Source organism: Coregonus clupeaformis, chromosome 7, assembly GCF_020615455.1.
Source record: "Coregonus clupeaformis isolate EN_2021a chromosome 7, ASM2061545v1, whole genome shotgun sequence".
NCBI classification, from domain to species: Eukaryota; Metazoa; Chordata; class Actinopteri; order Salmoniformes; family Salmonidae; genus Coregonus; species Coregonus clupeaformis.
In genome coordinates, this window is record NC_059198.1 from 5,101,240 (window position 1) to 5,114,422 (window position 13,183).

At 47.3% G+C, this 13,183-nt stretch overlaps 1 protein-coding gene across 1 annotated transcript; it reads left to right on the forward strand.

Annotated features, from left to right (window-relative positions):
- Positions 1-1,333: 1,333 nt before the first annotated feature.
- LOC121568765 (relaxin-3) lies at positions 1,334-4,741 on the forward strand. Its single transcript, XM_041879180.2, has 2 exons — positions 1,334-3,360; positions 4,159-4,741. Exons 1-2 carry the CDS (start codon positions 2,970-2,972, stop codon positions 4,422-4,424), a joined length of 657 nt encoding a protein of 218 aa, XP_041735114.1. The 5' UTR covers positions 1,334-2,969; the 3' UTR covers positions 4,425-4,741.
- Positions 4,742-13,183: the final 8,442 nt, after the last annotated feature.

Below are 13,183 nucleotides of genomic sequence, written 5' to 3' on the forward strand. Positions count from 1 at the left end.
TCGTGTGTTTTGGGTCATTGTCATGCTGGAATACCCATATACGACCCATTTTCAATGCCCTGGCTGAGGAAAGGAGGTTCTCACCCAAGATTTGACGGTACATGGCGCCGTCCATCGTCCCTTTGATGCCTTAGCAGAAAAACACCCCCAAAGCATGGGGATGGTGTTCTTGGGGTCATAGGCAGCATTCCTCCTCCTCCAAACACGGCGAGTTGAGTTGATGCCAAAGAGCTCGATTTTGGTCTCATCTGACCACAACACTTTCACCCAGTTCTCCTCTGAATCATTCAGATGTTCATTGGCAAACTTCAGACGGGCCTGTATATGTTTTCTTGGTGACTATGGTCCCAGCTGCCTTGAGATCATTGACAAGATCCTCCCGTGTAGTTCTGGGCTGATTCCTCACCGTTCTCATGATCATTTCAACTCCACGAGGTGAGATCTTGCATGGAGCCCCAGGCCGAGGGAGATTGACAGTTATTTTGTGTTTCTTCCATTTACGAATAATCGCACCATCTGTTGTCACCTTCTCACCAAGCTGCTTGGCGATGGTCTTGTAGCCCATTCCAGCCTTGTGTAGGTCTACAATCTTGTCCCTGACATACTTGGAGAGCTCTTTGGTCTTGGCCATGGTGGAGAGTTTGGAATCTGATTGATTGATTGCTTCTGTGGACAGGTGTCTTTTATACAGGTAACAAGCTGAGATTAGGAGCACTCCCTTTAAGAGTGTGCACCTAATCTCAGCTCTTTACCTGTATAAAAGACACCTGGGAGCCAGAAATCTTTCTGATTGAGAGGAGATCAAATACTTATTTCCCTCATTAAAATGTAAATCAATTTATAACATTTTTGACATGCGTTTTTCTGGATTTATTTGTTGTTATTCTGTCTCTCACTGTTCAAATAAACCTACCATTAAAATTATAGACTGATCATTTCTTTGTCAGTGGGCAAATGTACAAAATCAGCAGGGGATCAAATACTTTTTTCCCTCACTGTAGGTGTGTCAGTGGGCTGACTGTGAATGCTCTGAGAGACTCTGGGTTGAGGTCAGTGATAAAGCAATCTACAGTACCACTGCCAAGGGATGAGCTGTAGGTGTACCTGCCATAGGAGTCCCCTCGAAGCTTACCATTGACTATGTACAGACCCAGCTTGTGACATAGCTGCAAGAGTTGTGACCCATTTTTGTTGGTTGTTTTGTGGTAGTTATGTCTAGGGGGGCATATTGGGGAGGGAATGCGCTCTTGCACACACACACACACACACACACACACACACACACACACACACACACACACACACACACACACACACACACACACACACGTATACAGACAAAGTCTACATACTGGCCACAAACGATTTATTCAAAAAGCAATACATTCACTCACCATCGATGTCGCTCTCTTAACCTCCTCACCTGGTCACTCACCACTAGCCAATGTGCAAATGAGTCTCCAAGTAAATATCCCCCTGAAAAACCATGTTGTTCGCATTGTTATCAACCCATTAATTACAAATTCACAATTCCATTGTCAATTCTGAAACGGGAGACCTTTGACTATGCAGTGACACAGATAGGGCCCCAGCCTTTGTTTGACTCAGATGATGACTTCCATGTTATCTGCCTTTGGAAATGTCACCCGCTTTGCCTCATTCTGTCGCACGCATCCCCTACTCCTTGCTGTGTGAACCCCCCACCCGTGACCTCATCCCTCTTTTTTCAGAGAGAGAGTGATGGAGAAATATGCGGGGAGAAGCCAGTCATGGGAGGAGAATAATTAGAGCAGCTGGGGTTACACAGAGTCAGCACTGAAAAAGTGTGAAGTGGTATAGGAGAACAGATAACGTTTTACTTTAAAATAAGTTCTATATAATAATAATAAGATGTATTTTATTTAGTGCTTTTCATTACAAGTAGAATCTCAGTCACTTTGAAAACAAAATAAACCAAAAACAATTTAACAAAACAAATATAGGGATCTGTCATTATTTTGGCGATGGTCTTCCACATCTTTAGATGATAGGCAGTTCAGAAAGGTAGTATCTTGAGAGGAAAGAGCATAGATGTAGACTGTAGAGACATCTGACAGACAGGCCACGGAGCTCCTCAACGGGCACCTCATCGTCTTCCATAGTCACAGCTCCTCCTCCGTCGGTAGGCTGGATCTTCCACTACTGAAATGTAGCACATATGTCCATTTGTAGTATACTGTATGTACTAAACTGGGTATTTGTTCTTGTCTAAACCGACATGTTGACATGGTGGCATCACACTTCTGAACTGTGTCATCATACCCAATATTCCTACTGTACCCCTTTAGAAGATTTGATAATGTTAGTGTGTCCTCTTTGAACAGAATGTTTTTTAGGTAGCCTACATTGAGTCACAAGATACATGTGTAGGTCAGAGCTATAGATACATGGATGACTAGTTTATTGCCTAACCTATTTTTCTTATTTTCATCTCTGCTAATTTACAGGAATTAAGAAGGTAATTTTAATTTGACATTTAGAGACCATAAATGGCCAATGATAACTGCAACTTTAAATATGTATTAGTAAGGTGTTTTGACACTTTATTCAGATAGTGAGGAAATTAAGTGGGGAGACAGGCAAGTGGGAGAAACAGTGGACGCAGGGATTGAACCCTGGTGTCTGGTGGGGATTTGTATGTAAAATGTGCCACTACACCATGGCTCTGCACATTAACACGTTTTGCATGAGCAGAAATGTCTGTCAGTCAAGTGAGTTTGAGGTGGGTGATGACCACGTAAAAGGGAGGTGCAAAATGAGGATTCAAATGAAACGTGGGTTTGACATCCAGAAAATGAGTTTTTCTCGCAATCAGATTACAAACTACTCTGACATCATCGTCGCGTTTGGGCATTATTGGCAAATTATGCCACCTTTGGTCAGTGCTTTGTCTCCATAAAGGTCTCTGGGTCTATCTCTCGCTCATATCTATGACTGTCCTGGGTTGGAGGGTCTGTGTGTGTGTGCAAGTTCCACGTCTACCTCGTAGGGCTGAGGACCCCTTTATAAACCAATACCAGGTCACTGGGGAAGTCACACAACACTTGCCACCACAGAGAGACAGAGAGAAACACCTGCTCCAAACAGCCCAGTCAGCCATTGAAGAATCTATTCTCTCTCCTCTTCTTTTGCTCACTTGTTCTTTCACCTCCTGGGACATGATGTGGAAAGCACTGGTATTAGCTGTGTGTCTGCTGGTGGCTGGGGTGCAGGGGATGGAGCGCCCCACGTATGGAGTGAAGCTCTGTGGTCGGGAGTTCATCCGGGCGGTCATCTTCACCTGTGGAGGATCTCGCTGGAGACGGTCACTCGGGAGTGCAGGTGAGGCATGCCGGCTGGACAAGCCTTTTCTTGGCTCATTGTGTTTCTAAATTGTGCACATTTTCATTCTAGCCAAGCAGTAATGCACCTGATTCAACTTATCAGTGATTTGTGGTTTGTTGAGTAAAGGGAAAGGACTATGTTGGCTTTTTTTATATCACTGGCTTTGTCCATTGGTATGTATTACATCCACACAGTCGATTACATCCACACAGTCGATTACATCCACACAGTCGATTACGTCCACACAGTCGATTACATCCACACAGTCGATTATATCCACACAGTCGATTATATCCACACAGTCGATTACGTCAACACAGTCGATTACATCCACACAGTCGATTACATCCACACAGTCGATTACATCCTCACAGTCGATTATATCCACACAGTCGATTACATCCACACAGTCGATTACGTCCACACAGTCGATTACATCCACACAGTCGATTATATCCACACAGTCGATTATATCCACACAGTCGATTACGTCAACACAGTCGATTACATCCACACAGTCGATTACATCCACACAGTCGATTACATCCTCACAGTCGATTACATCCACACAGTTGATTATATCCACACAGTCGATTATATCCACACAGTCGATTACGTCAACACAGTCGATTACATCCACACAGTCGATTACATCCACACAGTCAATTACATCCTTTTCATTTATATGAATTTATGTTTATTACCACAGCACTCTTTGACTTTTGATGGTATAAATTGAGCAGCACTGAGAGTCAATATCACATTTCAACTATCCTATTATAAACCGCATTTCAGGAGACTTCCCTCAGGACCCTTTCAGCTCCCATGACGAGGACTTATCTGAAGGCTGGAACCCAGACTCTCAGGTCCCCGAGGGTCCCTTCCAGCAGGTCCAAGAGGGTGGAGTGTTCATCAGCAGGCCAGCCCGCTCCCTCATCTCAGAGGAGGTACTGGAGGCTCTCCGTATGTCTGACCGTAAGGGCCGTGATGTGGTGGTGGGCCTGTCCAACGCCTGCTGCAAGTGGGGCTGCAGCAAGGGAGAAATCAGCTCCCTTTGCTGAGAATCCACCCCTTTCTCGCCCCTCCCATGCACACACATAGGCCTACACATACATGGTATTTTCTCATATTTCTCTCTCTCTCTCGTTTTTTCAAACTGCTCTCCCCTCTTCCTAGTGTTTCCGAGTTACAGTATCATGTTAACTGTGCAGGGAAAATATAACCTTATTCTCCATATAGACCCAGTCGGTATTAGATAGAACGCTGCGACCCTGCCTGCCTGTAAAACAACCTGTGTTTACCTAGGTACCGGTACCCCCTGTATATAGCCTCGCTACTGTTATTTTACAGCTGCTCTTTAATGATTTGTTATTTATTTTTATTTGTTATTTAATTTTTTACTTATCTATTTTTTTACTTAACATTTATTTTTCTTAAAACTGCATTGTTGGTAAAGGGCTTGTAAGTAAGCATTTCACTGTAAGGTTGAAATGCCTGTTGTATTCGGCGCATGTGACAAATAAAATGTGATTTGTTTCCCCATTGGCTCACAGCAAAAACTTGACCTTTTTCAAACGCAATTTTCTTGTTGTCTGCTTGTTTTAGTCAATTACAAAACTACATTTAAGAAAAGTACAACATGTCTAAAGATTAATTTTCAATATTGCCTGCTCCCTAGTGTTCTCACTACTTAGAAAACGTAATATTGTAGGGCTTCCTGTCACGATCGTCTAAAGGAGCGGACCAATGCGCAGCGTTGCGAGTGAACATGATGACTTTATTTTATTAAAGCAACCACGAAAAAACAACAAATGACGATAGTGAAGTCCTCTGTAACACTGACAAAAACATGGAACACTGGAACAAAAACCCACAAACAAACAGTGAAACACAACAGTATATATATGGCTCCCAATCAGAGATAACGAGCCGACAGCTGACACTCGTTACCTCCGATTGGGAGTCATTGACCAATCACCACTAAACACAACCAAAATGAAACTCACCCAACCCCAACACCACCAAATGAGATACACCTGGCTCTAACACACAGTCCTGGAGCCAGAGTGTGACAGTACCCCCCTAAAGGTGCGAACTCGGCGCACTCAGCCTACAGTCTAGGGGAGGGTCTGGGTGGGCGTCTGTCCACGGTGGCGGTTCTGCCTGGTCGTGGTCCCCATCCCACCTTAGTCACCACCCGCTTCCCTAGCCTCCTCCACATGACCACCCCCCAACTAAACCCCACTGGGTTAAGGGGCGGCACCGGACTAAGGGGCAGCACCGGACTAAGGGGCAGTACCGGACTAAGGGGCAGTACCGGACTAAGGGGCAGTACCAGGCTGAATGGCGGACACTGGCTGGACGGCTCTGGTGGCTCCCGGCTGGTCGGCTCTGGCGGATCCCGGCTGGACGGCTCTGGCGGATCCCGGCTGGACGGCTCTGGCGGATCCCGGCTGGACGGCTCTGGCGGGTCCCGGCTGGACGGCTCTGGCGGGTCCCGGCTGGACGGCTCTGGCGGATCCCGGCTGGACGGCTCTGGCGGATCCCGGCTGGACGGCTCTGGCGGATCCCGGCTGGGACGGCTCTGGCGGATCCCGGCTGGACGGCTCTGGCGGATCCCGGCTGGACGGCTCTGGCGGATCCCGGCTGGCGGCTCTGGCGGATCCCGGCTGGACGGCTCCTGGCGGATCCCGGCTGGACGGCTCTGGCGGATCCCGCTGGACGGCTCTGGCGGATCCCCGCTGGACGGCTCTGGCGGATCCCGGCTGGACGGCTCTGGCGGATCCCGGCTGGACGGCTCTGGCGGATCCCGGCCTGGACGGCTCTGGCGGATCCCGGCTGGACGGCTCTGGCGGTCCCGGCTGGACGGCACTGGCGGGTCCCCGCTGGCGGCTCTGGCGGGTCCCGGCTGGGACGTCTCTGGCGGGTCCCGGCTGGACGGCTCTGGCGGATCTCCGCTGGACGGCTCTGGCGGATCCCGGCTGGGACGGCTCTGGCGGATCCCGGCTGCGGCTCTGGCGGATCCCGGCTGGACGGCTCTGGCGGATCCGCCGCTGGCTGGCTCTGGCGGATCCCCGGCTGGACGGCTCTGGCGGATCCCGGCTGGACGGCTCTGGCGGATCCCGGCTGGACGGCTCTGGCGGATCCCGGCTGGACGCTCTGGCGGATCCCGGCTGGACGGCTCTGGCGGATCCCGGCTGGACGGCTCTGGCGGATCCCGGCTGGACGGCTCTGGCGGATCCCGGCTGGACGGCTCTGGCGGATCCCGGCTGGACGGCTCTGGCGGATCCCGGCTGGACGGCTCTGGCGGATCCTGGCTGGACGGCTCTGGCGGATCCTGGCTGGACGGCTCTGGCGGATCCTGGCTGGACGCGCTCATGGCTGGCTAACGGATCTGGCTGCTCATGGCTGGCTGACGGATCTGGCTGCTCGTGGCTGGCTGACGGATCTGGCTGCTCATGGCTGGCTGACGGATCTGGCTGCTCATGGCTAGCTGACGGATCTGGCTGCTCGCGGCTGGCTGACGGATCTGGCTGCTCATGGCTGGCTGACGGGTCTGGCTGCTCATGGCTGGCTGACGGATCTGGCTGCTCATGGCTGGCTGACGGATCTGGCTGCTCATGGCTGGCTGACGGATCTGGCTGCTCGTGGCTGGCTGACGGATCTGGCTGCTCGTGGCTGGCTGACGGATCTGGCTGCTCATGGCTGGCTGACGGATCTGGCTGCTCATGGCTGGCTGACGGATCTGGCTGCTCAAGGCTGACTGACGGATCTGGCTGCTCATGGCTGGCTGAGGATCTGGCTGCTCATGGCTGGCTGACGGATCTGGCTGCTCATGGCCGACTGACGGATCTGGCTGCTCATGGCTGGGTGATGGTGCTGGCTGGGCGGCTAGCGGTGGAGGGCGGACCCCAGCCTCGGATTGCAGTCATCACCTCCAGCAGGGCGGCTCCCATCCCGCATGAGCCGCTCCTGCCCGTCACGAACCCGAGCCTCCAGTCCAGCATAGGCTCGTGGCTCCTGCTGATTCCATAGCAGGTGCTATGATTCTGTCTGGCGGAAGGCTCTAGCGGCTCCCGGTCTGGCGGACGGCTCTGAAGGAACAGGCCGGGCTGGGCTGGTGACGCACCCGTAGGATACGCGCTAGGAGCAGGAACAGGCCGGTCCGGCACGGGAACACACACCACTGGCCTTAACTGGGGGATCAGGAACGGGCCGGACCGGACTGGTAACACACTTCAGTCTCTCATGCCGTGCGACAACAACTTCCCTCCTCTACTCGCCAATGGCTTCCCGTAATCCGATAGCCTTCTCTCCACATCTCCTGTGGCAGCCTCCTGCTGCCCAGGCGCCCAAGTCATGTGCCCCCAAAAAAAATTTTTTGGGTTGTACTCCCGGGCTTCCAGCCTTGCCTCCGTGCTGCCTCCTCATATCACCTCCTCTCGGCTTTAGCTGCCTCCAGCTCTTCACGAGGGAGGCGATATTCTCCCGGTTGTGCCCAAGGACCCTTACCATCCAGTATCTCCTCCCATGTCCATGAATCCTTTATGGGTGGATATAAATCCTGTGTAGGTGGATCCTGTTGCCGCTTGACACGCTGCTTGGTCCTTTTATGGTGGGTTTTTCTGTCACGATCGTCCAAAGGGAGCGGACCAATGCGCAGCGTTGCGAGTGAACATGATGACTTTATTTTATTAAAGCAACCAGCGAAAAAACAACAAATGACCGATAGTGAAGTCCTCTGTAACACTGACAAAAACATGGAACACTGGAACAAAAACCCACAAACAAACAGTGAAACACAACAGTATATATATGGCTCCCAATCAGAGATAACGAGCCGACAGCTGACACTCGTTACCTCCGATTGGGAGTCATTGACCAATCACCACTAAACACAACCAAAATGAAACTCACCCAACCCCAACACCACCAAATGAGATACACCCTGGCTCTAACACACAGTCCTGGAGCCAGAGTGTGACACTTCCCTTATAATGCCCTTTTTCATAACGATGCTAGCAGCAACTTGAGTGAGTGAGAGCTAGCTACCGACCGGAACATTAAGCTAGCCAAGACCAACAACACAAACAATCTGACTATCCAGCTACAAGTAGTGAGTGGAACTACAAACGGACAGTACTAGCTAAACAAGTTAAATGTGTTAACTGTGATGAAATGTTTTCCACACTGTGGGGATGTATTATTCTCATAAATGGATGGGATGACTAACTTAGAAAGAATGCATTAATGATTAAAGCATAAAAGGTCTGTACTGTACTGATATGAATTGTTTCACCTAACAGGCTGTGATTCATGTGAGGAACGTTAGGGGCTAGGATGAGATAAAACTTGTATTTCTTATAGATAAGACTTGTATTTCTCACAGATACGAACACTGCCTCTTTGTTGTCTGTGAACCGTCCTTGAACGTAGTACAGTGGAATGGTGTCTTTTGGGTGCTGACTCCACAGGTTGTTATGATAAAAACTTATGCCTGGCAACAGGGATGCGCCAAGGGGTTGGGACCAGCCCGTGCGCCAACGGATAAGCTGAGTAAGTCTAAACCACGCTCAGTCTCTACTCTGATTGGCCAGTAGAGAGCGGGAACTAAAAACTGTCAGAGTATTTGAAGAAGAACCTATAACAATGGATTAGTTCTCTGTCTGCCCTGCGTGGTATTTCAGTGAGCCCGTATACGAACCAACATACTTATCATACATACATTTTGCATATAATAAATTTAGCTTGGATTGAATATCTCTTGATTATGTTTTCTCTTATTCCAATACCAGATTTGAATTACGCAATTTCTAACAACACACAAAGCTACGTGTAGCCTACTTGGACACCTCGTCCCCACATTTCCCACACCGAATAGCTCGCAGGCTCTATTTATAACAATAATATGCCATTTAGCAGACGCTTTTATCCAAAGCGACTTTCAGTCATGCGTGCATACATTTTTGTGTATGGGTGGTCCCGGGGATCGAACCCACTACCTTGGCGTTACAAGCGCCGTGCTCTACCAGCTGAGCTACAGAGGACCACGTAGTTCCCAACGTGGGACCATTGCGATCCGTGGGTCGGGATTTTTGACCTGGCTACATCTACATTGAATAATACAGGAGCTTTTCGTCATGTTTTGTTATTTCTGTATAACAAAAAAAACGAAGGGTTTTTCCCAATTTATGGGCGTGGTCGAGGGGAATTCCTTATTATTATTATTATTATTATGTGATTACCGACTGGGACTGAATACCGATATCTGCCTGTCTCTGTATGTGTGGAATTGGTTGCCTGTTATGAAATGTGGTTTCCAGACATCTTTCTCCATTACTGTACATTGTTTTGTAGTGTCTGAAGGTCTATTGATTTTGCTGATGTTTGCAAATGGTGCAATAGATGAACTTTACTCTGCTTTGCTGAAGCATTTGGAAAAACATTGCTACATAGGTTTCTTGGAATAGAGGACATTTGGAGATATGTGAAAGCCGGGGATTGGTTTATTAAAATCACGCCATACTATGTCACATAGGATATAAATACCATGTCTTAAACAAAGAAGGAGAGAAACAACATATTAACAGATTGGGCTATTGTTCTCCAGATATCTGCAGATGTCTGTAAATTGATACTGTGATCTTTGATACAATAAACCTTTATAATCAAAGTACAGTGTAAGCGGACTTCTTATCATCACAGCATAATTAGCAACATATTTTGAGACACCACAGTTTCATATATGTGTTATGCTGCTTTTGGATCCTTCAGACTTTTAGTTCACTCACTGTCGTCATTCACATAGCCCTTATTTTAAAAAAATCTGTCAAATCTGTTTTATTTTGGATTATGAACCTGTTATAAAGGTTTTAATAAAGATTTAATTTGCTTAACATTCTGACTTTTGGTGTGTTTTCCAACCAGCCACAGATACAGCCAATGCCAGAATCATGACACAGGAAAACATAGGGCCATAGGACATAATGGAACACTGAGTTGGCCTATGACATGTGTAAAGCCACTTCCACTGCACAAAAATATTGTGTTTTGAAAAAATTATTCATTCAAATGGTGCACAATCCCAATGGAATAAAACACACTTGATACAAGTCAATTTTCTCCAGAAATGAATGTTAGGCTAAAGACAGAGCTACAATGTAGGCCTAGGAGTATTTGACCTATTGTACTTTTATACATAAGGCAACATACTAGATCTAAACTAGGCTATAGCCTATACATATACAGTGCATTTGGAAAGTATTCAGACCCCTTGACTTTTTCAACATTTTGTTACGTTACAGCCTTATTCTAAAATGGATTAAATTGTTTCCCCCCCTCATCAATCTACATACAATACCCCATAATGACAAAGCAAAAACAGGTTTTTAGAAAGTTTTGCAAATGTGTACAAAAACAACAACTGAAATATTACATTTACATAAGTATTCAGATCCTTTACTCAGTACTTTATTGAAGCACCTTTGGCAGCAATTACAGCCTCGAGTCTTCGTGGGTATGACGCTACAAGCTTTGCACACCTGTATTTGGGGAGTTTCTCCCATTCTTCTCTGCAGATCCTTTCAAGCTCCGTCAGGTTGGATGGGGAGCGTCGCTGCACAGCTATTTTCAGGTCTCTCCAGAGGTGTTCGATTGGGTTCAAGTCCGGGCTCTGGCTGGGCCACTCAAGGACATTCAGAGACTTGTCCAGAAGCCACTCCTGCGTTGTCTTGGCTGTGTGCTTATGGTCGTTGTCCTGTTGGAAGGTGAACCTTCACTCAGTCTGAGGTCCTGAGTGCTCTGGAGCAGGTTTTCATCAAGGATCTCTCTGTACTTTGCTCCGTTCATCTTTCCCTCGATCCTGACTAGTCTCCCAGTCCCTGCCGCTGAAAAACATACCGACAGCATGATGCTGCCACCACCATGCTTCACCGTAGAGATGGTGCCAGGTTTCCTCCAGACGTGACGCTTGGCATTCAGGCCAAAGAGTTCAATCTTGGTTTCATCAGACCAGAGAATCTTGTTTCTCATGGTCTGAGAGTCCTTTAGGTGCCTTTTGGCAAACACCAAGCAAGCTGTCATGTGCCTTTTACTGAGGAGTGACTTCCGTCTGGCCACTCTACCATAAAGGCCTGATTGGTGGAGTGCTGCAGAGATGGTTGTCCTTCTGGAATGTTCTGGAGCTCTGTCAGAGTGACCATCTGGTTCTTGGTCACCTCCCTGACCAAGGCCCTTCTCCCCCGATTGCTCAGTTTGGCCGGGCGGCCAGCTCTAGGAAGAGTCTTGGTGGTTCCAAACTTCTTCCATTTAAGAATGATGGAGGCCACTGTGTTCTTTGGGACCTTCAATGCTGCAGACATTTTTTGGTACCCTTCCCCAGATCTGTTCCTCGACACAATCCTGTCTCGGAGCTCTACAGACAATTCCTTCGACTTCATGGCTTAGTTTTTGCTCTGACATGCACCGTCAACTGTGGGACCTTATATAGACAGGTGTGTGCCTTTCCAAATCATGTCCAATGTACATTTTTAGTCATTTAGCAGACGCTCTTATCCAGAGCGACTTACAGTTAGTGTGTGCATACATTTTTCATACTGCCCCCCCGTGGGAAACGAACCCACAACCCTGGCGTTGCAAGCGCCATGCTCTACCAACTGAGCTACACAGGGCCAATCAATTGAATTTAGCACAGGCGGACTCCAATCAAGTTGTAGAAACAGCTCAAGTATGATCAACGGAAACAGGATGCACCGGAGGTCAATTTCGAGTCTCATAGCAAAGGGTCTGAATACTTATGTTAATAAGGTATTTCTGTTTTTTATTTGTAATACATTTGCAAACATTTCTATAAACCTGTTTTTGCTTTGTCATTATGGGGTATTGTGTGTAGATTGATGAGGACATTTTTTTAGTTAATCCATTTTGGAATAAGATGTAACAAAATGTGGAAAAAGTCAAACGGTCTGAATACTTTTCGAATGCACTGTAGACACTACACAAGATGTTCCTGGCAGCTGTAACGGATTTAGGGTTAAGCCGATTTTTGGGGTGTTTTCACACTTGGTCCCTTTCAGACAATTTTTGTGAACTCAGTGCGGTTTGCTTAATTTTTTGTGCAGTGTGAGCACTCCAAAGGAACTCAGACCCCTCAAAAGAGCCCCTGAAGGGAACTAAACGAAGCGAACTGAACAAAACTGTTACCATCTGGAAGGGGCAGTAGTCTACACTGGGTGTACAATTTTCAATTACAGCATTATTTAATCTGAAGTTATTCTTCTGCTATTTATTATGTTACCAATACTATTTACATGTTAAAAGTATCTTCTGATTACAATTATTACGTCTCATCTTTTCACTAAATGCAATCTATTAGCTTCCAAAAATCTAAGTAGGTATATGATATACCTAGCTGTCCGATAACACATTCTGATTGAATGGCTTGGCCTGCACTTTGAAACAGCCACAGTGCATTGAGTGAGTGCTGGAAAAAGATCTTGGTTCCTTTATAAACATAGAAATGTGAATGCAAAGAGGAATCGGGTCACAAAATAGGCGAAGTAAACTGACAAAAGAGTTGAGTCCTCATTCAAAAGGCAAGGGCAGTGTGAATACAAAGAGAACTGAGATATGTACTTTTTTTTTTACCCCAGAGTTCACTTTAAAGAGGACTGAGATCGGTTATTTTAAAGAGGACTGACTATATGTGAAAACACCCGGTTTATCTACCGAGGTAAAGACAGATTCAGGTTGGATATTCGAAGGATATTCGCCTGTAGTTTTCTTTACATCCACCAACAGCAGTTAGGGACCGTCAACATAG

What these genes read in the sequence shown, in the direction of transcription:
- LOC121568765 (XM_041879180.2), top strand. Translation starts at nt 2,970, where the DNA reads ATGACTGTCCTGGGTTGGAGGGTCTGTGTGTGTGTGCAAGTTCCACGT. An exon ending in ACGGTCACTCGGGAGTGCAG is followed by an intron (nt 3,361 to 4,158) that starts GTGAGGCATGCC and finishes ACCGCATTTCAG; the next exon opens with GAGACTTCCCTCAGGACCCT.